Source organism: Aquila chrysaetos, chromosome 2 (genome assembly GCF_900496995.4).
Source record: "Aquila chrysaetos chrysaetos chromosome 2, bAquChr1.4, whole genome shotgun sequence".
Lineage (NCBI taxonomy): Eukaryota > Metazoa > Chordata > Aves > Accipitriformes > Accipitridae > Aquila > Aquila chrysaetos.
The window spans coordinates 40,031,109-40,055,691 of record NC_044005.1 but is presented as its reverse complement, the minus strand read 5'-3'; the positions used below and the strand labels follow the sequence as shown (position 1 = coordinate 40,055,691).

At 46.5% G+C, this 24,583-nt stretch overlaps 1 protein-coding gene across 1 annotated transcript in view; it reads right to left on the bottom strand.

Annotated features, from left to right (window-relative positions):
- TTC9 (tetratricopeptide repeat domain 9) overlaps positions 1-22,950 on the bottom strand; it is a 28,967-nt gene extending 6,017 nt beyond the window's left edge. Inside the window, exons 1-2 of the mRNA XM_030000740.2 lie at positions 22,534-22,950; positions 21-203 (exon numbers count right to left, since the gene is read on the bottom strand). Coding sequence (XP_029856600.1) covers positions 21-203; positions 22,534-22,900 — 550 coding nt within the window. The 5' untranslated portion in view covers positions 22,901-22,950. The remainder of the gene's footprint in view (positions 1-20; positions 204-22,533) is intronic.
- Between the last annotated feature and the right edge of the window lie 1,633 nt (positions 22,951-24,583).

Below are 24,583 nucleotides of genomic sequence, written 5' to 3'. Positions count from 1 at the left end.
GTCCCCGCTGCCCCCCATACCTGTCGGCTGGCGGGATCTTGCCTCTTTCAGGTAGTAGAGGGCCTTGTTGAAGTCACCCAGGTGGTAAAACGCCACTCCCGATCGATAGAGCGCCTTGAAGTTCTCGCCTTCTTTCTGAAGCACTTTGAGGCAGTACTCCTTGACTCGCTCGTAATTCACCAGCTCGGCCTGGAGCAGGCAGGCTGCAGGGGATGGGGATGATGGGGAGACAGACAGACAGACAGACAGGAGAACATTAGTGCTGTACTTCTCCCTGCTCCTACAATCTGCATGGGGGAAGAGAGCAGCTTAGGTGAGGGAAATGACTCAGACCCGTGATTCAGGAAGGGTGCAGTCATATGGATTGTTTGCCAAACAAACACGATTGTTCGCCATTTAAATACCAACGCTTCTATTTTTGGCATTGTGAAGTGAAGGGATTGTGATTGCTCCTGGGGGGCCGGGGGGGAGAGAGTGCGAGAGCCGTACAGTCTCGTGGCAGCGACTGGCGTCGTTTGTAGTAAAACCGCTTCTCAGACTGAGGGCTGGAGCTCAGGAAAGTACAAAAAGGCGGTCAAACAGTTATCTGACAAGGAAAAAAGGAACTAAATTGGATCAAATTTTGTATTTGGCTTAATGCAAGGCTGTTAGATCTACAAATAATACGTAATTGCCTTTTATCCAGGAGGTCCTGTATGGAGTTTGGCTATAGGAATAACAAAGGGCTCTGCTCTGTTGGAATGTGCTGCTAGCAAACCAGAGGTACCTGGGGTTGTAGTACAGGGAACAAACATGCTACGCTATCTGCTTTCTGCAGAGCATTGCAACACGAGTTCATCCCGAGAGGTCAGCTCTGCTGACTTCCCAAAGGAAAACGTAAACACAGTGAAGAAACAGCATTCTGAGGACTCTGTGCACTGAAGGACAATTGTTGCATATATGTCAAGGAGCTGAAGAAAATCCCCGTAGTGAGTTTCCCACAACTGGGAGTGAAATGAAGGGGAAAGGGGGAGATCCCCGAGGCATGCTTTACAGCCCTGTTTCTGGCATACTGTAGTGCTTGCTCCGGGGGGGCTAAACTTCATTAGGCGTATTGGGCGTTAAGAATGGTTTGGGGAGCAGTGACAAGAATAGGACATGGTGCAGTCACAGCCTTTGGGGAAGTGAAGAAAGTTGTGCTGTCCACAAGCCCACCTGGTGCTGCAATCCAAGGCAACTTTGGGAATGACACAATTTGGGGAAGGGGGAAGGAAGGCAGGATGCCGCTGCGAGGACCAGTTCTGAGACTGGCGGTGTGAAGTGCCAGGGCATGGAGAGAAATTTCCCATGGCAGGTGGTGTTACTCAGTGTGTCTCTGGCAAGGAGGAGACTTGCTGCTCCTGCAAATCCCAGTTATCACAGTTCAGGTGTCACCAATGAACAGCCAGCCTGCACTTTTTGCATGGTAACTGCAGCCTGCAGCTGAGAGGATACGATGCTGGGTCAGGAATACGATACAGTTCTTAATCCCCTTCCCCTGCCCCCCTCAAGTAAGCCCTGCTCTGTATCCCACTTCATGTTTCACGAGCAGGAGGTTGGCTAGATGACCTCCAGAGATTCTTTCCAACCTCAATTAGTCCGAGTCTATGATCAGTTAACACGGGCAGAATACATTCCTAACCCAAGTACACATTTAAAGCTTAAATAGCTAACTAGGAGCAATTATCAACAGGCTTTTACCAGTAGAGAACTGATGGTACAGATGTGTTGAGCAAGGACTGCAGAACTAGCCCCGCTGCTGGTATGCTTGGTTGAGTGACACAGTAATTACTAACGAGAGCTTTGTCCCATTTGCTTTAATGATGGACTCCCGATATATTTGAACAGCTCCTGCCATTAAAGTGCACAGGTATTTCAAAGGCATCTGGTTGCTTGCTATTTGATTGCCAGTTAAAAACACGTATTTTTCTAAAAGCTTAGCAGCATTTCCTTATCCAGAATTTGTCCCTTCCTATTTGTCAAACATTGATTTTTCTCACTCTATTTCTAATGGAGCTTGAAGCGACTGTGCCTTGTTTCCCTTTATTTTTCAAAGCTATTAAAAAGATGGCTGTGTAAATTTACTGCTGGCTTCAGAGCCCTGGAAACAGGATTGCTTTGTTTATCTGCTGACCAGTAGCATGTACAGCAGTGGCAGTCGCTTTCTGCACGCTGCCAATCTGATCCAGCCTTTCACGTTCTCTGAAACTGCCTTTCAGAGCAACTCAGGGGGTGGATTTCAGTCTCTCTGTTCATTTACTACTTGGTATTTCCAGCTAGTCATAGAAATGATTCTGTGAAAAATGACAGGCAGTCTATTCACGTATATTAACTCAGTAATTCCGTATTGGACTTGCTTCATGGATCGGTTTAAAAGAAAATAAAAAGTCTCCCACATCCTGCTAATTCATAAACCCAAATGGGCTTCCAGATATCCAGCTGGGTCCATTCTGTGACTCGCACTCCCAGTAAAGATTCTGCAGGGCATCCCCACTAACCGTGCAGGCAGCAGAGAGAAGTCGGTACCACATGGCTAGCAGGAGATACGCGTGTTTACCCGAACAAAGTGAGCAGATGGATGCGCAGGAAACGGTTCTGCTGGAAGAGTTGGCCATTTGGAGATCCAGCGCTGGAAGCGGCCGTTGGAAATGAACCTGGAGGGAGTATCTGCCTTATAAATATTTAGAGGTGCGTGCTTTCGGTTCTTGGTGGACTGAAATGATCTTAATGGACTGTGATTCAATGCAAATATTGAGGCTGCTAGCAATTCAGCTTTCAGAAATGGAAGAGACATGGAAACCTTGTACTTCCTACCTAATTCAGTCAGGGGAGAATTGTTTTGAAAAACGTGTTGTTTTCCTAAACAGACATGCGCATGTCTGGCTGACAGTGTTTGTTTACCACATCAAACACCTCATCACCCTCCTTTTCTGTTCCTAATAGGCCCCCGGTGAATCCTTCTGAGGAACAGAGCTCACTCAAAGGGACCAAATCCAGGGGTTTATCCAGCTCCTTCTCCCCCTTTCTTGAAACTGAATGGGCTTGATCCTGCACAGCACCATCTCTAGTAGCTCTCTGGTGATTAGAGGGGTGCCCTTTACTTGCAGATGCAAACCTATAGTCACCCATTCCCTACAGGTCTCATTGCATTGTAATACAGCATCTGGTGGCTACATCTCTCCAGCTCAGAATGTAGGGTGTCCTGCTTCCCCGCAGCGTGCGATGGTTATCCATCATACTTGATTATCATTCTCAATTTGGCAGCTGATTTATTGTGTCAGCTTAGGCAATAAGTAACTCCTAATTTTTAAAACCATGTATGTCACATGGTGATGAAGAATCCTTATCTGCTGTAAAATAAGCCGATTTGAAACTACTGGGTGAAACGTGCTATGGGGAGGGGGCGAAGGTTAATGCTATTAGCTCCAGTGGAGGGGCCCTGTCCATCATGCTTCCCAACTGCCTGTTGATGATTAAGCAAGGAAATAGGAAGTTTGGCTGTTTTTCTTCATAACAGGAGTGTTAAGCCCAGATTTCTAAGTTTTAATTTGTGGACTCAATCTATGCCAGCCAGTTCCATGAGCTGCAACAATTTGAGAGGTGCAGTACAGACCTGGTACCAGTAGATAACTGTACCGTCAGAGCTAATTTGTTTGGCCCTGCTCAGCAGAAGGTTAGGCAAAGCAAAGATTAAGCACCTGTAGAGCCAAAATACATCTACGCCTTTAACCTTTACCAGTAGCTGTGGTTAGCAATGGTGGGAAGTTGTAACTAAAATCCCAGCAGTTGAGGGTTTTGGATTCTACTTTATTGCACCCTGAATTAATTTTGAATTCCAGAGTATCTTTCAGGAAGATATCTACGCTTGACAGGTGCCAGTGAGAAAGGATCCATGACAGCCCTTTTCTCCCAAGGGTTAATTACTTTCATTGTTTAAGAAACATCACTACGTTTCTATACTGATTTTTTTGTTTAGTTGCAATTACTAGCCACACTTTGCTACCCTGAAAAGCTTGTGTTTCCTTGTTGCATTGGTACTCTGAGACTCTGATCAAGTCACCATTCCATCTTCTCTTTAATTGCCTGCATAAAGAAGTGCCTGGAGTCTCTTACTAAAACCCCCCATATTTTTCAGCTTTCCCCACTTTTATAGCTGCTCTCTGAGCCCTCAAAATGAAGTTCAACTGGAAGTGCTGTCGGTTAGCATCTTACCAGAGAAACCTCTTCTGTGTGAATACCTCTGCAGGTTATGCAAACAGATCATTTTGGCCCAGACTTTTGGCTTCTAATTTTGGCTGAGCTAAGAACTAAGTCTGGAAGTAGGATGTACAGGTTTTAACATGGAGATTTTGCACAACAATATCAAGAGCCTCGCCTACCCGACAATTTTCACCAAAGGTTAAATCTGCATGCCAGAACTATCCTCCAGACACAGTTTATACCAGTGGCTAAATTCCCGCTGTAGGCAAGGCTCAAGACCTATCTGTGTTACAGAACACTTAAAGAGAGTGAGCCAAATCGCTGTGCTTGTTACACAATGTTAGCATATCCCTACCCTGTGGCATGTTCCTTGGGCTCAGCACACTGTGTTAGTTATAACAGGAATTCCATTTGCTGCTGTTCTGGGAGATGAAAATGCCCTTGCCCTACAGGAGTATCTTGGGTTGCAAGTTCATATTTCACAAACTCCTGTCTTGTTTGTAGTTTGCTATCACCCAGGTGAGCTGGTAGCGCTGCCTATTTTTAAGATTGCCTTGTGCCTTCTACTGTAGGAGAGAGTCTGCTGCTTATAACTTTGTTGGTCTTTTAAGTTTTGGGGCTAAAATACTCTATGTGTGATGCCTGCCTTTGGAAAACATCAGCCAAGACTCTTCAGGTATTTCTGAAAAACAGGCTAGGGAAACATATCTTATTTTTTCCCTTGTTAAAGATCTCTGGTGACTGTCTTTGGATTTGTCTCATGCCCTCTCATCGTTTGGCTTGGCAAAATGAAATCTGGCAGATATCATTTGTGTCAAGCAGGTGCCTTCTGTTATCCCTGGGGTAACCTATAGCTGGCCAACTGATAACCTTCTGAAAATAAAACCAGTATAGTACTGCATATAACCTTCTGAAAATAAAACCAGTATAGTTCTGCATATAGTACTCAGCAGAGTTGCTTTAGAATCTGGAACCCAAATCCTTTGAATATTCAGTCCACCCCAGGCACAATCCGATCTAGGAAAAAGCGGGGATTTGGAAACTTAGAGAGCAAAAAAATTCTCTTATTGGCTCACTGGTCACAGGAAGAAAGAGGAGCAGAAAGTGGAAACCAAGCTGAGAGGGGTTGTCTCGGTTATGTCAGAAAGACATGGAGACAGATGCTTGCAAGGGAAGGAGACCGGGGCTGAGGGCCGCGTGGGGACAGAGGCACAGAACCGTTGGGGTGGTGAAGGGGTGTATGAGTGGGGAGTTGAGGTCTATTGAGGAGGCAAAGTCTGGGGGGAGAAGTGGAGTTAAGAGTTTGGGACAAGGTGCTAAGGACGTAGAGACGCAGTGCAGCTAGCCTGGGAACCGAGAGGAGCATTTATAGCAATGAAATCCCAGCAGAGGAAACCAGTCTCCCTAGGCGTGTATGGCAGCAGCTCCTCTAGCAGATCACTTAACCACAATCACATTCTTGCTCTGCATCATCTTTTTCTCTGCTGCGTATACTCACCAAGGGATGCTAACCTGCAATGCTGAAAGCTAGCCCTTGCAAATATTCCCTGGAGACTGGAGCAGGTGTCCTATGCAAGAGCTAATAGTAAGTCCCATGGTTGAACCACTCTTGTATACCCATGCAAAAGGGTCTGAATCCAAATGACACTTGTTTTCCACCCCTTAGACTGAAAAAAACAGCCTGTATTGATTTGTTTGGTTGCAAATCAGAGGGAAGTAGCTAAACCCATGACTGCTTAAACCTGAACTGGATATTCCCTCTTTACTGTATTTATTCTTGACTCTACCACTGGAGTTTAAGAGCCTATGTGGATTATGACTCCTTAGCAAGTGCTAGGTACTCCAACCACTGCAAACTCAATGTGTATTTCACAAACTGACAGTGTCATTCCCAGAAATAACCACAATTAAACTCTGCAAAATACTTTGCTTTCTGATATGATCTCGCCCCAAGTATAGCAGCCAGCAGCTCACTTAAAATCTGTTTAAATTGCAGGAAGATGGTGCATATTCTTGCTCTGGTTCTACTCTGGAAAACATATGACTGATGCTTTGATATAACTGCTTCGGGGTTTTATTCAGACATTTGATTGAGACCTTTATATATCATTGAACAGGCTTTGTTCTCATATCTCTTTAAGACTTGAACTAACAGGGCAGACTAGGATAGTCTCATACTTCTGCCACTTCAGAAGGGTTGGCATCCTTCATGGCGGTGTTCTTCCTCAGAAAAGAGAAAACATGACAGTAATAAGTTCTGGTTTGATTAAGTATTTGGGAAGAAAAATTATTGGAATATACCCCCCCCAAACCCAACCCAACCCAAACCCAAACCAAAACAAAAAAAAAACCAACCAAGAAACAACCCGGGGGGGGGGGGGGGGGGGGGGAGAAGAAAAAAATGTTTGTCTTGGAATAGACAGGAATCTTCTAACCATGCTACTAATGGAAGTATTATTAATCCTGCATGCTGCAGTCTGTGTAAATGGTATTTACAAAAAGCACATGGAGCTTACAGTGTCCACTGGAAAAATTAAAAGGGATACCATTACTACATGAGACTGAAAATTTCAGCCATGTGTTAGTAATTTAAATTATAATTAAATTCTAAAAGAAATCAGGTAAAATGTGTCATAAAATTATGCTGAAAATGTAAAGGGTTATCTTAGATTAAAAGTCACCTTGGACTTAAACTACTGTAATTGTAATGTACAGCATAAAATGACCTGGACTACCGGAATGCTTATCCAAATTTGTCTGAAGTTGAAGTTACTGATCCTGAGCATGCAGACTGCACAGGCTACATGTGGATGGCACAGCCCAATTTTTAACCTATGTTTTAACCTGTGTTAAATTTTCAAGCCGGATTGGCACTAAAAGGAGCCATATAACGTGTGGGAATGTAAGAAGCCTACACCAAGGGAACAAAGCAGAGGTGGTGAAGCATCTATATCTGCACTGAGCTCCATGTGTGCTGTGCCTTTCAAGAATGCAACCCAGCAGTCCTCAAAAGAGGATGTTTAAAGCATCTTTTTTTCAGAGCAATGCCACATGCAGTTTCACTACTAGGCTGAGACACTAATTAGGATCTGCAGTTTCCAAACAATCTCTTCCATGAAATATTTCTCTTCTTTCTCTATAGTCCAAGCTTGCAAACAAAGAGTATTTTCTGGCTTCTCACCAATAAAAAGCTAATTATAGACAGCTTGATAATGTCTGGCAATAATCTGATCAGCTGACTCCTAGTTCCTGGACAACCTTAATGGGATGAAAAGGGAATATCAGAATGACAGTACACCTTTCCAGCCAGTGGTTCTCATTTATTCCTCTGCAGGTACCAAAAAGGCCTAAACATGCCCGTATGTTTCTGCTTGTGGGGAAACGTGTGGAAAATTAAAATCCAAACTGTATGACAGGTTGTCTCTCTCTGTAGGGAGGGATTAATGCTAAATGAGGTGTGGATCCACAAATGTTTGGAGAGCCCAAGGAGAGCCACCTCTTCCAAGCTGCCTTCCCCTTCTCCTCGGCCTGCCTCTCAATTTACAGAGAGATACCAGCTGTTCCTCCCCATCCTCCCTTCTTGGCCATGCTTTTCTTCCAATACATAGCATGGTCTCCTTCAGTTCTCTGCTGCTCCTGAGTCCTTCATACCTCTTCCAGAAGACAGACCCTTACTTCACTGTTCCAATTAGCTTTTTCAGGAGAAAAAGAGATAGTAGTAGTGACTGAAGTATGCTGATCCTTCCACCATCATGGACATGAAGAGGCACCCAGCAGTTCTCAGAGGAGCTGCTGAGCCTGTGTCAGACTTTTTGTGGCTGGCAGCCCACCCTAGGACTCTGCCTGTTGCCATCCCTTGGAGTGCACGCGGCTGGTAACAAGGAGATAAGTAACAGCTAATGTGAGCTGTCAGAACAAATCAGTTTAACTTCAGTCTGAGACGGGTGATCAATCTTGAGGATAAAGGATAAACAGTAGATGTTACTATCTTGGCTTTTACGCTAGTCAAATGACAAATTTCAGTGACATCTTCTTAAGCAAATTGAAAGAGCACAGTCTAAATGAATAGACTTAATTCTGTTAACGAAGTGAAAGACAATATTAAGTAGGGTTCTGCACTGATCTGTCCTAGGCCCCATGGTATTTAGTATTGTCAATAAAGAGCTAAATGACAGACTGCAGCCTGCCTCGTCAATTTGCAGTTAACACCAAAATGTGAGGAGCTGGTATATGTTGGAAGACAGGGTAGAATTCCAAAGGATCCCCACAAACTGGTGGTGTCCAGATAAAAATAGGGTGCAGTTTGACAGAGGCAAGTTAAAGGTCCTACAGTTAGGCAGGAAAAAAACCCCACTGTGTAAGTACAGCAGGGGAACAGTTGGTTGGAGAGCAAATCAGCTGAAAAGGATACGGGGAGTGAAGTGGATCACCAGCTGAAGTCAACAAGGCTATACTGTTAATGAAGAAAAATGCACAGCAGCTTGTATGAAAAGAAGCAGTTTGCAAGATGTGAGAGTACTGTGTCTCATTTTGGATGCCAATCTTGAAAGAAAACGTGGATGTAATCCACAGGAGGATCCTGGCAATAACAAGTGGTCCAGAGAAGACAGAAAATAAACCCTCAAGGAGACAGTAAGGGAAGATAGGCTAATAGTGTTCATAAGTGTAAAAAGAAAAAATCCCAAACCTTGTAATGCAAAGAAGGGTATAACCAGGATACAATCTGTTCTTGCACTTGGGAAGTAAGAAGAGGGCTTACATTTCAGCTAGGAAGTACTTTCTAGCAGTGAAGAGAGTGAAGCATTGAAAGAGACTGCTTGGGGAAGTTGGGAAGGTTCCTAGCTTTGCAAGTGTTTAAGAACAGCTTAAGCAAATGTTACCTGGGATATGTCTTATTTGTACCCTTGTACCACGCGTGGGTATGGATAGAAGACTCTTGAACTGCTATTCAGCTCTGCAGTCCCATTATTGATTGTCCTGTAACACTCAGAGCATGGAGGGTCCTCAGTTCTTGATGGCTGCCATTAGTACTAATTCCTATGAGAAGGTCCTCTTGGAGGATGTCAGAGCAACATCCTAGCCAGACATGTGAATAAGCACTTAAGTAACAGCAGGCATGAATGATTTCTGCCTTTGCCATGTGTTTATGTTCCCATATTGCAGACTTTTCTAATTTTCAAGAGTGCAGTTCTTTAAAAGTGTTCATTATTTCTAAATGATTCTTAAGCTACTTTAAGGCAAGTTTGTGGTGATTTATGCTTCTATTTTGTCACAAATCCGGTGATATAATACTGCAGTTTTCCTTCAAAGGGCCAAAGCTTTGAAAAGCAAGGAATTTCAGCAAACTTTTCATCTGATCCTCATAGGTTCTGTTTTGAAAGAGTATTTTGACCTACCAGTTCCTGTAGTTACTGGTCCTTCAAATCAAAACCAGAGGCTTACTGAAAATTCTTAGTTATGGTAATATTAAAGAAATAGTTAAAACCTAGATGCCAAGCAAACAGTAGTTGTTTTCTGAAGCCAAAATCTGCCCCTAGCTGTGTACCAGCAAATCTTTATTCTACCAAAATAAAGACCTTAAGGTGGAGATGATCTTCATATTGCATCTTCTAATCTCCATGCCTTTGATCTTCCCAGCCAGGAGAGGTAGGAGCAAAGTCCTAGCAAAGCACTGGTAGAGCAAGAGCTTCAGTCAGCTTTTAACTACTAGATCATTTTGACTCTATAATATCCATAAATACTAGCTCCTCCTGCAGCCACTTTAGAAGAGATGGAAGTCCCTTCTGTTTGTTTTTGCCAGGGCTGTTATTGTTGATCTGCCAGGTTAAACCCCCTGGAGGTTTCCTCCTCTATGACTTTATATTTAGCTGGTAATCTTTGACCTATCTTTATCTTTTAAATCAGTACTCATCTAGTCCAGTCAATACGACTTCAGATATCTTTGGCCTTCAGATCTACTGTTCCAGTTGCTATTTATTCCACCGCCTCTTCCTTGCTGTTTGCTTTTGTTCACCTTGTGTTGCTTTACTCTCTCACTGTGGCACCTTCTCTACATCGTACCCCTTCCTCCTCTGGCCTCCTGTTGCTATTGACACCCACTGGAGGAATCTGGTCTCTAGAGTCGTTTTCACAAGGGAAAAGTACATAGAACTTTATCAGAGATTAGACACAACAGATGGTGACAACCACGTAGTAAGTGCCTGGAGTTCAACAGCAGTCCAACCCTAATGAGTGCTATCAAATATTTTATGATTCTTACCAGAGTGTATTACACAGTGACACTAAGGTCTTAATGGAATGGTGTTTTGGTTTTTTTTTAAACCCATCTGAGACAAGGATGGGATTTCTGTAAGTAGGGAGACGCTTTGGAGGAAGTGATGGATTTCAAGCTGCCTTCTCTACTGAAGGGTAAAGCATCCTTTGCTCATAGTGGTTCAAACAACTGACAGCAGTACTGTGAAATGCAGCTGGAACAGCTTAAAGGCTCTGAGATGAAGCCACTGACAGTTGTGCATGCCACGATTGCCTCAAGCCTGGCTTACTGCGGCATGTTCAATTTGGGATGAAAGCTAGCACTTTATCCTGTACCACAAACAAGGCAGGATGACGTGGCTGCGTAACATCTGTGTGCTGTGCCCTGTGGTGGCTCACAGTTCACCTCCCAGGACACGTGAAAGAGCTGACAATTGCAGAGTCCGCTAAGGGGTGGAGAGCAGGCTGTCTCCGGGGCCACCTCCTTGTGTATTCATACCATGTATAATTGATAGGGACTGAAATGCTTTTGGTTTTTCCTTGAACTCTCCCTAGCTGAAAAGCCTCATCTGGCAAGATGGAGAGGTCAAATGGGGAGGAACATTTCCTTCATTAAAATAAGAACCCATTCGCATGTTTTATCCAGGTCCAGTGTAGCCCAAAGCCTTTCCATTTTAATGATGTTTTGAAACAGAGAGAAACCTTTATGGCCTCTGTGCGAGGGATGGAGAGGAGAACAACTGACAGAATCAAAGAGGCAGAGGATGCTCGAGTCAACTGTTTTCTAACTAACTGAAGAGAGAGAGGTATAAAACAAAGCTCTCAACCTTATTTTCCTTAAAAATGCACTAAACAAACTTACAGAGAAGAGTGGTTTGTCAGCAGCAGAGCCAACTAATGCTGGCTGTGTCAGGCTGTGTCACCTGGCTGTGCTTTGACAGACAGTGTAAAGTGAGCTTAAGCATGACCCTTTTGTGTAGCTGGGCCTCTACTGTCCTTGCCTCTTCCCTGCCCTCCATTTATACCATATAAACTTAGCACCATTGAGACATCAAATCTAGTCGGCCAACAGGTTTGAAAGTTATTGAGATGGGACTGACAAGCAGACCACAGAAAACATACGTGCTTATGACTCATTTCCTTTGGAAATCAGGCTGAAAATGAATAAACTAAAGACCAGAGGGATGATTCAGTATATTATTTGCTTGAAAAAGTCAGGGTTTGAACTGTGCAGGAGCATAAGCCAGTCTTCTAATAAGATGTCTTCTCTTTAATATAAGCTGTGGCAAAGTGCTTCAGGTAAAGATCTCAGATCATTCCCAAACCCTTCATAAACTACATCTGTGCAATGCATTGCTGGCAGTGGAAGAATGAGGTAGGAGTGTGTGTCTGATTTGGAGCACGTGGAGGGTAACTTCCACCCCAGGTAGACAGTAGCTTGTTTTCAGGCATCTAGAACACTGGAATCATTGTACTGAATCAGGCCAATAATACAATTCTCTATCTTGACTGTGCCTTTTCAGTTAAGCTAGGGAAGGTGAAGATATTGTGAAGAATTATGTGGTGGCTAAAGAAGCTGAAATGAGTTCTGCTGACAAGTATATTGGTCTGTAAACAGAGATCACTAGTAGCATACCTCAGGAATTAATTTCAGAATTGAGCTTGTTTAGTGTTTTGTTAATACCCCTATGTAAAAATCGAGTGCCCTACTGACTGTGAAGTTGGAAGGTACTGTCAAAAGGGATGGGGATGACAATGTGATATAAGAAGAACTACATGACCTGGTACACAGCAGTGAATTTATTTGGGATGGAAGTTGGTAATACAAAATTGAAGACCATGCTCTTTGGGACTAATAAGAATTTTTGCTAGAATTTGTGAGCTCATGAGCTGGAAACAACCAAAGAGGAAAAGGATGTGAATATGCTAGCTGATCACAGGATGACTGAGTCATTTATGTGACACGGCTGTGGACAGGGAAATGAAAATCTCAGGGAAGTTTATTCATAAATCCAAACCAGTTAGCAGTGGTTCTCAAGCATGAAAATGTAATATTTGCTTTACAGTTTTTATCCTATCTAATACAGCAGTGAACATTCTGATTAGTTATGTTTCTAAGCTTTCTTTTCTAACCTTATTAGGTTCTTTAACTCCATGACACCTTCTGGCACTGTACTCCAAGTTAATCAGCCCCGGGTTTTAAAAATTATTTTGTATTAATCTATTAATTCAATTTACCCCCCCACCCCATGAGCAAAGCTCCTGAGCTGCCTCAGTTTGAGCTCCATCACACTAGTTAGAGCATGTATAAAGGATAATGAATACATTTTCTTTGTACTTCCAATATAGGTGAGGGCCTTGTGCTGGTTTCCTTGCAACATGAATGCACTACCGTGTCTTAAGCAATTAATCAGTGCAAAGCATTTAAGAGGATAGTAATCTAGGATTTGAATTATACTAGTATTAAAAAAAATATGGTGACTAAAGGAGCTGAGGCTTAACTCTGCACCACACTGTTTGATGCGAGAATCATTGCTACAGGCATGGGGTAGAGATTCTGATTTGATTCTTTTTGAAGCACTAGACAACAAAAAAAGTGCCTTTGCACAACAATGGTTAGGGCTGACTTATGATGGTTTTCCAGAGCATCATAACAGACTCCTTCCCTCATCGTTCTGCTTCTGCAAGACCAACTGGGTGGGGTGATGACCTCCCCAGGCAGCTCCTGTCTGGGAGAGGCTATGGCCATTCCATGGATTTGTTATCTGGAAGCTGGATGAAACGTAATCTTTCTGGCCTCTCCCTCTCTGGGAGCAGGATTGGCCAGAGGAATGTGAATGCTCACAGCTTCTTCCCTGCAGTTGGTTGAGAGATCATTCTTTATATCATAAAGATGCTTTTCGTATCAGGGTGAATTTGTGGATTAGATGGTGACTGTAGGGATAGCACAGCATACTGGAGGTAGATGTTTGTTAGTTACATCAGCACAGGAAGAGCCAAAGGAAGCACTAAAGGTCTGACATAACTTCCCAAGTCCCCGACGCTTCCTCTGCTTCTGATTTGCTTCCGGGAGTAAATTTCCTCTCCCACACACTACGCTGGGGAATGTGCAGGGCAAGGATACCCCACTGCTTGTGTTGTATTCTCCTCTCCATCTGCTTCAGGTAGCAGTAAACAGCTCTGCTGCCTGGAGTCAAGTCTTCCAAGCTGGAAAAGACCTAAGATAAGGAGCATCCAGCTGCGCTGATCTGAAATCAGTCTTTGCATGTTAGGCTAAGCCTTACAGATGCATCAGACAGGTAGCAAATTTCCACCACTGCCTGATTAGGTTCTACCAAGAGGGCCGTGAACCCTCTTGCTTTACAGAATAAGGTGACTTACAGCAAGGTAGATACCTCACTTGGGTTTCCTGAAGTCGGAAATGAGCTGTTCGGATGTCCCTGATGTGGCCAGGCCAGAGTAACACCAGAGGCGTGAGAACTGACAGCTGTAATCAGGGCATTACAGGAGCTTTGGAATCAAAATTTGAGGAACACTAGTTTGGTGGCTCTTTGCTGGCTGACCCAGCGGCTCCTTTCCAGCAGCTCCCAGGCAACTAGATCGACGGCTAGATTAGCAGAGTTTTGCTGCCTGCCACTCTGATATGAAAGGAGTTGCTGTTGCCATCGATGCAGAACAATCTATATGACAGCCCCCTAAACTGGCAGCAAGTAAATGCAATGGGCAGTGTTCCTACTAAAGAAAGAAAGGGAATACTGAGCAGTGGCTAGAAAAGTATTTGCTTTAGTAGGGCAGAGATTTGACCTGTCAAACATGGATGCGTTGGAGAAGGAAAAATGCTGTAGCCTTGCAACCAACAATCAGTGCCCTGTGTCCTGAAAGGCTTATTCAGCAATGTAAAGATGGTTGTTCTCTCCACCTAGGGACATGTACAGAGATGCAGCTCCTGCCTTGTTGATGGTACATATGAATGAATAGGACAGAGATGTCATGATAGTCAGGAGCTTGGGACACAGGACTTGTCAGGCAATTTGGGTTCTTCGGCAAACAGATCCACAACTGCTAGAGGTGCAAACAGCAGGAGATTGCTTTTTTTTCCCCTGACTCCTGTCGGGAGGCTGTTGCAGAACCATTCAGGGGTGGTGACTTATACAGCCTAAGGCTTTCAGGATGAGCATGTGCTGCTGTGATGGGCAAAGTTGTGATCATGGCTACACAGGACAAGCATGTGTTAAAATTCATGCCCCTGATCAAAAGAGTTGGTAATTTTACCAAGGGGAATGACAAAGGGTGCGAAGATAGACACAGAATATAGTCACGTGCTTGCACATGTACACGCTGTTGTAGAGATGTGCTCTTCTTTGTTACTCATAAATTGGTAAGCAGCACCAACTGACTGGCTTTCTGTAGGTGTCACAGCAGAGATGGGCTTTGAGGGGAGCCAGGAAGGGAGAGAAGCTCCAACCTGCACTAACATACCGCAGGCAAAATCAGCTCAAAGGAATCGGGTGCAGCCAGGTGCTGTGGGGCACAGGATGAGAACGAAGGGGATGAGAGGACCTTGTTGGCAGAACAGAGATGGGGGAAGCCTAGGAAGGGACAAAACTTTGTCCAGGAGGTCTAACCTAGCTGCGTTGCAACTGGGAGAGCTAGTAGAGGAATTCAAAGGGTAAAGGCACGGACTGCGTAAGCAGCCCTGACTCCTGAGCTGAGAAACACGATGGGAGAACTGGGTACACAGGACAAAGCCAAGGAGAAGCAGATGGTGCTATCCAGCCTATGAGCCTCAGGGCAATGGCACGTCAAGAATTTTGGAGAGCAGGGAGAATGGAGTGGATTTTGAAGTAAAGATCATGACATTAGCTATTGCCGATGGATAGTAACAGATGAGCTCTGGCATGTCAAGCTATGACAGCTAAAGATCATTGCTCCCAGCTGTCGCTTCTGCCATGGGTTATCACAGAGAGAAAACGTGACTTTGCCCAACTCGCTTCCATGAATTGTCTTAGTATTGTTTCTAGCGGTGTCCTTGAACTCCGAATGGCTATACGGAGACAGACTTGTCTATTCCAACCAACCTCCAGTGGCTGCCATTCGCAGCTGCCTAGGCAAGCGCATAAGAACAGAGCAAGGTACAGTGTCCTACTACCACCTCCCAGCCTCACACAAGTGAGCGTGCCCCAGCGGGAGTTACCTTCAGCAATTCCAGCAAAGCTTCCAGAAACCGCGCTGACTCTACAACCTTTGTTAAAGAGAACAGAATAGTAATGCTCCACGCCACCCCAAGAAGATTTACCTGCATTCATCGATCAATGTCCTAAGCTTACTGTTTCCCATCCAAGATGCAGTGCAGGAATGAACAAAAGGAGACAGATTCCTCAGCAGCCATTAGTAACAACTTTCTAGTTAATGATAGTTAATATTGACTCTTTTTCAAAGCATTTTTAACCCTCAGTGTTAGTCACTGGTATGGTCACCTGAGTAAGCTGAAAACAAGGTTAATAAACAGTTGTTCCTTCTGTATCAGTTTCTCATCCGTGAAGTGAAAGAACAAACAAGAAAATAAATAGCCGGTAAATTTTCCCAAAACTTCATGATGCATTTTCTCCCTTTCTTCATCTTGTTTCCTCAGTTTCACAGTCTTTTGTATGTTATTTTCTGTGAGATGGCACAATGTCAAGAAGAAACTGGGACCTGGCAATTTAGACCTCCCCTTTTATTTATACTGTTTACTTTTACCGTTCTTTTCCTCACAGCAGCTCCTTTATCAGGTGTGCATTAGATCTCATCCTAAAATCCTAATGTGGAAATTTCTGATGACCCTCCATTCTTGGAGCATCAGTTACACTGCTCAGAGGACACTCTGGGGATGTGCTGCTGAACTGATAAGCAGCTCTAGGAGAAAGGGTGGAGAAACAGGTCTGGAGTTGGGTTAGAAATTTCTGGGTCCGAGCTGAAGCGAACAGGAAGAAAAGAAAGATGCTCCACCTGCTGAACCATGCAGAGGTGGCCTAGCTCCCAGAAAAGGAGGTAACCATAGAGCTGGGAACCAGCTTTCATTTTGACACTAGCTTTTATTGAACCAGCTGAACCATCTTCAGCACAGCACTGATGGAAACCTGTGGAGGTGTAAGAGGCTGTGACTCATTGTGGGACTTTTGCTGGAGGAACTCTAGGACGGCATTTCAGAAGAGGATGGAGTAAAGCTGACAGGATATGCTACTATAGGACTCTCAGAGAACATACCAGCGTTCTCAAGGTGGAGACCAACCAGTACTCTTCAGGTAAACAAATTAACCACCGCTCTGTTCTTGAAGAAGCTTTGTGATTTTTGACACCTCCTGCTTCATCTCCCATGGTAAGCTGTAGCTAGACGTGGATGGATCTCAGCTCACCAAGACTGCAGCTCCTCTGGGCAGTCTTGCCAGGGGATCTATACCTTCTCAGTACTCTGCTTCAGGCAAATGGTGACAAGGTCACCTGGGACAGGCTTCTCCTCGTGCAAAGGGAATTAAACATGTGGTAGACGTGGCTGCAAAAAACCCCCACCAGAGCCTGAAGTTTTTAAAAGTCTTGGGAAGAATAGCGACATATGTAGAGGAAAATGCATCTCCTGCCTCAGCAAGAGAGATGCTGTCAGACATGTATCACTTAAACCAAGTTTGGTGGCAGCTCGCCATCCTTTCTCTTCCTCCCCCCCCCCCCCCCGGCATCTGGATGTATTTCCATCCCATCCTCTCAATGCACAAGAAACTCCCTGAACAGGGAGGATTTCGTTCTCCAAAATAAAAGGGAATAGGTAAATACTGAGTATTTCTAAAGAGTAATTCACGACAATGGCTTCAAACCCCACTTCTTTCTTAAATACATGTCAGGGTTTGGGCTTATCACTAAAAAACCACACATAGTCATCTGTGTTTATTGTCTGCTGCAGTTGCACCTACCTGGAGCAGTAATTGCATCAGGCCTGTGAAACAAGATATTCCCATGCACTCTGGCTGGGTAGATCTATCTAAACCAAGAGTGTCGGGAAAGTCCCCCCTCAATCAGTTAAAGTGCAGACCACATCCTGCTCTGTTTGCTGTTGTCTCTCTTTCCCATTGCATGGCCTCCTTACAGAGGGTGTTTTTTGTTGATGCAGCAGATAAAAAAACCCTTCACATCAAGCAACAATCCAAGACTGCTTTAACACCCACAGCACCACGTGTCCTGGTAGAGTCTGTACTTGTTAACAGCTATATACTGGGATGGGATTTTAGCAGAGACTCCTGGTGAGGAGTTCTAGTGGGTGGTCAGTGGAGACAAGTTTTACCAGCTTTTCTAACGTTCAGTTATATTTTTACTTGGATTAAGTATTATAAGTATTCTTATTTGGATTTCTCAGTGGGACTACTCACCAAAGTCTGCGCAACTGGTGACGGCTGGAAGTAGAACCTACACCCCAGCCTAGAGCCCGAGGGTGCTGGGGGGTTCCTACGCTGCTGGAAGTGCCATGTTTTGTGGGACTGTTGCTGTGACCTTTGCAGTCGTGAATGGTACCAGTGGCAAGTTTCTGCCAGCGTAGGAGGCCAAACCTCATTAACCAGGCCGAGATGTATCTTGGATCGCTACATTTTGTAATATACTGCCAAGGCTCCTATAGTAAACTAAACATACCTGAATGGGGATATAAACACGTTACATTTAATTTACATTCATGTAATGAACAAAGCCTTCCAGTACTCCCAAGAGGTCATAAACGCAGATGGATAAAAACTGAGGTTCGAAGAATGGAAAGATTTGGTGAAGATAGCACAACTGGTTAGCGCAGAGACGGAGGATTAGAAACGCAGATCCCCCAGTGCCAGTCCTCATCCCCAGTTCTCTCCCTGGTTCCGTTTCTCCTGCCAGGATTAGCTCTAGCATTTCTGCATGCTTAGGAAAACCAGCAAAGGTTTGCTTATCGCGCTGCAACATTCCCTCACCAGAAAAGCTTAAAACTATGCATCCCTTAGCATTTTGCTCCTTTGGAATGACTAGCACTTGTTTCTCTCTGCAGAGCAGACATAGTCCTTTTGACCCTGTAAACTTTTAGGCAGTAATGCTGGAATAAAATAATCATTGCATTTAATGAGAGTAATGGTTGCATTTGTAGTACGTAAATGATCCCTACCTGCATGCAGTACATAAAGCATTTAAGCTTCTTCTAGATCAAAGATGCTATACAGTAGGAGTAGAAAGGAGACTCAGACCTGAGGGATATTTGGCCAGTTTGCTTTTCCACAGGGCATTCTTCATACATTCCTCTTTTTTTAAAAGAACACAAACCACTGACTTGGAGGAAACTCAGCTGAATGCAACATCAGGATGAGATTGTGGTCCCTGTTCTTTATTTCTCAATAGGGCTAAGAGAGGCAAAAAGAGGTCAAGTGACTTCCTCAAGGTCAGAGACTGTCAGTGAGTCATAAAGAAGGGACTGTTTGCCTTACAGCCCTGCATTCATTCTGCAAGGCTCTATGCTGCTGGTAGGCTTTTTCTTTGCCTAGCCTAGCAATTTCTGGGAGCCTTGACCATGCTGCTGTTCTCGCCTCTGGTGACATTTATCAGACAGACTTATGGTAAAAGGAAGGGGTATCGGCAGGCCCGTGTAAGAACGCGGCAGTGCTGGATTTTGCAGATATGAGGGGGGGGTCCCTTGAAGGCAAAACTCTGGGAGCTTAAACTGAAGCCTAGATAGTAGCTTAGCGAAAGAAATGTGAGCAGCATTGCCAATGGCAAGCGGTGAAAATCCTAGGCCGATTTAAAATATTAAAAAAAAAAAAAATCACAAGAATTTAAAAGCCAGTAGATTTGGGATCCTTTGAAATGGGCTAAATAGTTTAGGTTGTGGGGGTGCCACATGGCTCCACAACAGGGGACCTTAGAAAACCCACCGAATATTGTGGGGGTCCCATTAAATATAAGAGCTGCCCACCCCACCTCACGGTATGAGAACTGCCTGTTGAAGGTGCTCTACAAAAGAAGCAGAGCTAAACAAGAATCTGTGTGCACGTTTGTGCCTAAATTTACATTCTGCAAGGCAACAGAGGCACGGACAACAGTTTAGTGTTTGCCCACATGTTCTTACTCATGTAATCAGTCAGATTAAAAAAAACCCAACAACCAATGCCAGCCGTCACCCATGAGATTGTCCCAAATCCCCTTTGGCTGTATGTTTCGCACCTACTTATTTGGTTAAGTGCATATTTACCTCTAGTTGATGCTCTCCTCTGACTGGTACACTGCATCTAAACAAGTAATAATTTGTGTGTGTGCATCTATATTTGTGATGCAAAACACCTCTGACAGGTAGATGTGTGGTGGCCACATGAAAAATGACAGTGCAAAAGCAAGGTAGGCTTCTTAAATGCTAAGCTTAAAGAGTAAGCGGAGGTGCTAAAAGAACTTGATAATAAGGACACTCAGATGACAGCTGCTAATGCTACCGGGTATACATCAGAGCTAAGTGAAAAACTGCTTTCTCTAGAATTAGCATATACTGCTGTTATGCTCTCTGCACTATGCAGATTTATTTATTTCAAAAACAATTCTAGGCACTCATTCAGTGCTCAGAAGCAAAACTCTGCATCTCCTCCCCTCCCCATGTCAAATAACACTGACTTCAACTCTAACAGCATGTGCTGGTGCCTCTGCTAGAGCCCACTGTGTAAAGAAATTGGTGGCTTCTGCTGCACCACGCTTAGAAAATAATGTCCCACTGCTGCACCTCTTGAAGTTGCTATTAGAACGGTATACTAATTATTATGACAGTTCTGGGGAAACTCCCTCCCCCCTCTTCCCTTCCCTTCAGACACAAATTCACAGATCCTCCTGCTAGAATGGGAGTTCTGGGACTGGGCTAGGAGTAGCAACACTGCAATTCCAGTTTAACTGCACATTCCCCTCCCCAACGTGCGGGGCACTTCTTTAAAATTGCTTGCAGACAGCCCAGCAGACACACATGAAGCTACGCATTTCCGAGGCAAATGCTGTTCTCTGCTCTGTGCGTGCCATCTACTGAAAACATGTGACAACCGTCTGTGCAAAATGACAGCTTGACCTGCTGTGAGGTTATCCCAGGAAAAGCACTGCTTGCAGCTCCAGGGTTAATTATACGCATCTCCTCTTGTGTTCACACTGGTTAAATTTAGGAAAAAAATCTGTTCAAATCTAGGTTAAAGATGGAGCATGTTTCTCACACTGTCTGATTGCTACTGCTGACAAGATCAAATACAAGCAACAGTGAAAAAAATTCCCCGCACAAATGCGAAACGGTAAATAATTGAGCTGGACAATGACCATCACGCAGGACAACTCTGTCAGCAGGAGCGGACACATTTCTAGCAAGTGGAACCTGTGTACTCAGCAGAAAGTGCCACAGAAGCAAATCCCATCCCTCCCTCCCACTTCATTTACCTTCTACCTACCACGTCTCATTGGTATCTAGCAGAGATATTGCCTGCGAGTACTTTTTCAAGCCCAGGAACTCGCCAAGCTATATTTTTCAGAGTATTACGGGCTCTTTGTATAGCCCCGCCAATCTAAATGATCCTTGCCAAATACAATGGATTTTAATAAACCTGTGAACAGAAATTTGGAGAGAGGCATAACTACAGCTGTGCAATTATGGTATCACTCTGGAATCTCACCTGCCTCTCCCTCCATGCCATTTCAACAGGCTTTTGAAGGAAGAGTATTTGAAAACGTGATGCAAGGGGGCTAAATTGTGCCCCCCATTGCATCCCAAAAGGCATGTTAAGTATAACAGATTGGCATGGATTGAGACAAGAGAAGATGCTGGCTTGGTGTTTCAAACCATTTGCTTTATTCTGCGTCTTTTTTAGCACCAGACAACAGGAAACAAAGCTAACCAACGCTGTCTAGGAAGCCAAAAGCTGAGCGATGGTGACAGCTGACACACTAATGTCCTGATTTTCGCCATTTTTCCCCCCCAAGGATATGAAGGGTAACAAGTGACCTTTCATCCTTGTGGAAAACAGCAGAGCTTTATTAACGTTGTCACTTTGCGCACCTTGTCCAGGTTACGAACGCTCTCTTCCCGGTACGTACCCAGGCACAAGTTTTTGTTTTAGAGATGCTTTCAGGCTTGGAAAGAAAGAAACCATGCGCTGCAAGGGACCAAAAATTACCCAAGCAAGAACTGCAGGATCGGAGGTTAAGCTCCCTGAAGTCAACAGGAGTTCTGTCTCTGGAAGGACTTCAGAATCAGACTACAAAGTAGTTAAACCTCCCACCCCTCCCCTCCATCTTCCTGCAGCACTTCTTCTAAACAGATGGCAGAGAGCAAAGGGAGGGATGGTCAGATGTCTACTGACCACAGCGGTGACTGGCGGCTAGCGAAAAGCCAGTGTTGTATTTGCTTTCAACTTTCACTGCTACGAGGCCAAAGAATTCTTTTTATATCTAGTACTATTTGGAGCCGTTGCAGCGGCGCCCAAACCCTTCCCCTTCCTTACATCAAATGTGGTAGAAGGAGTCTCCCTCTCTCTCTGTAATACTGCTAATTACCGGCGCCAGAACGGGAGCCGCGGTGAGGGGACTGAAGGACATCTCGGGCTGAGGGAAGCGCGCAGCGTGCAATCTTGGCCGGCTCACCAGCCACGATTTCTGCAAGTCTGAGCCTCCCACGTACGCACCGCTGCCTTATCACCTGTCTCCCAGGGGAAGAGGGCGCGGGGATTAATCGGCGGCGGCCGGAGCAGCCCCCGGGGCAGGGCAGGGCAGGGCAGGGCAGGGCAGGGCCGGGCCGGGCCGGGCCGGGGGGGCCGCAGGGGCCGCAGGCGAGCGGCCTGGCCGGGCGCCCCCTCCCCAGCGTTGCCGGAGGCGGCCGGGCACCGGGCCGGGCACCGGCAGCCCTTCTGTGCCGAACGCGAGAACAGAACCAGAAATGGAAGACGACGGCAGGAAAGGACGATGAAATGGGCAGAGGAGGGAGGCAGCGCTGCTTCGCGGAGGGGAAGGGAGGTGTGCGCGGCCAAGGTGGGGGGACCCCGCCGCCGCCCCGCGCCCCGCGGCCCCGCTGACCTGCCAGGCTGTTGTAGCAGTCCACCTCGATGGCCTCCACCGCCTGCCGCTGCTCCTCGCTGAGCCCGCCGGCGGCGGCGGCGGCGGCGGGAGGGCGCTGCCCGGCCGGCTCCTGGCTCAGCAGCAGCAGCAGCGCCTTCAGCTCCAGCAGGGCGCGGTGGTACTTGCCGATGGCCTCCCGGAATTTCTTGTCCTTGTAGCACTGCGCCCCTTCGCTCTTGAAATCCAGCGCCCGCCCGATGAGCTCGCCCGGCTCCGCGCTGCCCGCCGCCGCCCGCGGCTGGGCTCCCCCCGCGGGGCCGTGCCCATCGCCCGCCCCGCGGCCGCCGGCGTTCAGCTTCCCCGCCGCCGGGCTGGCCCTCTCCATGGCCGCGGCGCCGCCGCCCGGCTCCCGCGCCGCCCTACGCGGGCGATGCCGCGGCGCCCGCCGCCGCGCTCCCGGCCTTGCCCCCGCGCCGCTCCCCGGCTCCGCCGCTCGCTCCCATCCTCCGGCGGCCGCCGCTCCTCCTCCCCCGCCCCGCAGCCCGCGGGGCGCCCGCCTCCGCCCGCCCCCGCCGCCAGCCGCGGGCACCGCCGCCCCCCAGCACCGCCGCGACCCCCGCCCGGCGCCGCGCAGGGCTGGGGGGGCGGCGGGGGCCCGGCAAGGGGCGAGTGCGGGCCCGGCCCCTCGGCTCCCCGAAGCGGCCGTCCCCACAGACAACCCCCCCCCCCCCCCGCTCTCCCTCAGACTGGGCTCCCCGCGGCCGCCGGTAGGCGAGCCCCTTCCCCTCCGGCGCCTGGGGGTCTCGCGTCCCGGTCCGCGGGCTGGGATCCCATCGCCTCCCTTCCCCTCCTCGCCCCAGTTTCCCTTCTCCCTCGCCTCTCCCAGATCCCACCAGTGGCCGTCCACCGCCTACACCCGCTCGTGGTCCCTCAGGGTGCGTTGGGGTGCGCAGCCCCCGGCGCTGGGCAAACAAGCGCCAGGCAAAGGGGCCTGCCGTGCCCTCTGCATCGGGGCAGTGAAACGAAGGGCCGGCAACGGCCCCCGCTCGGGGACTTTGACTTTCCTGAACCCGGTTTTCCCACGTGCTGCTGAAAAACGGGTGGACGCTCGCCGGTGCCTGGAACGTTTCCCGGTTTGGGGGTATCAGTGGGGAGCGGCTCTCCTCGTGCAGACAAACGGCGGAAGAACTGCTCTTGGCACCGCGCTTGGCTTCGTTCCGCCAAACACCGTGCCTGCATTGTGCGTTAGAGCAGTTTGGTGGATTTGGGGTGCATTGTTGTGCCAAGATATTTTGTAGGTCGTACCTCAGGCTTAAAAATGAGAGGATGGATGAAAATATAGTGGTTTTTTTTTTTCTCAGTAATGTATTGGGAGGCGTCTTTTCATTAGCCGTGTAACTTTTACATGGTAAAGCTGCAGCTGTGGTACGATGTGTTCAAGCTTCCCTCTGCAACCAGGAGGACATTTTAAAATGGAGTCTGAAGTTTCTCTCTGAGGTATGTCCAGCCTAGTGTGATGGCATGTGGTGGTGCAGCGCTGGGCAAACTGGGATAGCTGTGCAGCACAGCTCCATGTAAAAGTATTAATGCAGGTCTGGAGCTGGTGCCTGGACAATTCCTTGTTAGCAGGGCTGATAAGTTGGGCTTTATGCATCGGTAATGTGAGTCTGCTGCTGCTGGGTTTCTGGACCTTGCCAAGGTTGTGGTCGCAGTGTGGTACAGTCGTACACCTACTCACTTGCATCCAAGAGCCAGAGCCTCAAGGAGAAGCAAATAGCATTATGCTTGTGCTAAAAGTATAATTTTGAAAGTACTTGCGTGAGAGAAATTACAGCTAAGGTATTCAGCAATGATTACATGATTTCAAGTGCTTTGATTTCCAGGTGCCCTACAAGACACATCTTCAGGAAATCTTACTTTATGAAAAAGAATGGTCAGCATTTTCAGGTACCTCGAGCCAAGAATAAGATCAGTTACAAATCCTGTTCAAAGTACGCGTGATCTAGAATCAGGAAATCCTGGGGGGCGGGTGTGGTGGTGGTAGGTATTAGTCTCAGTAGTTGGCGGG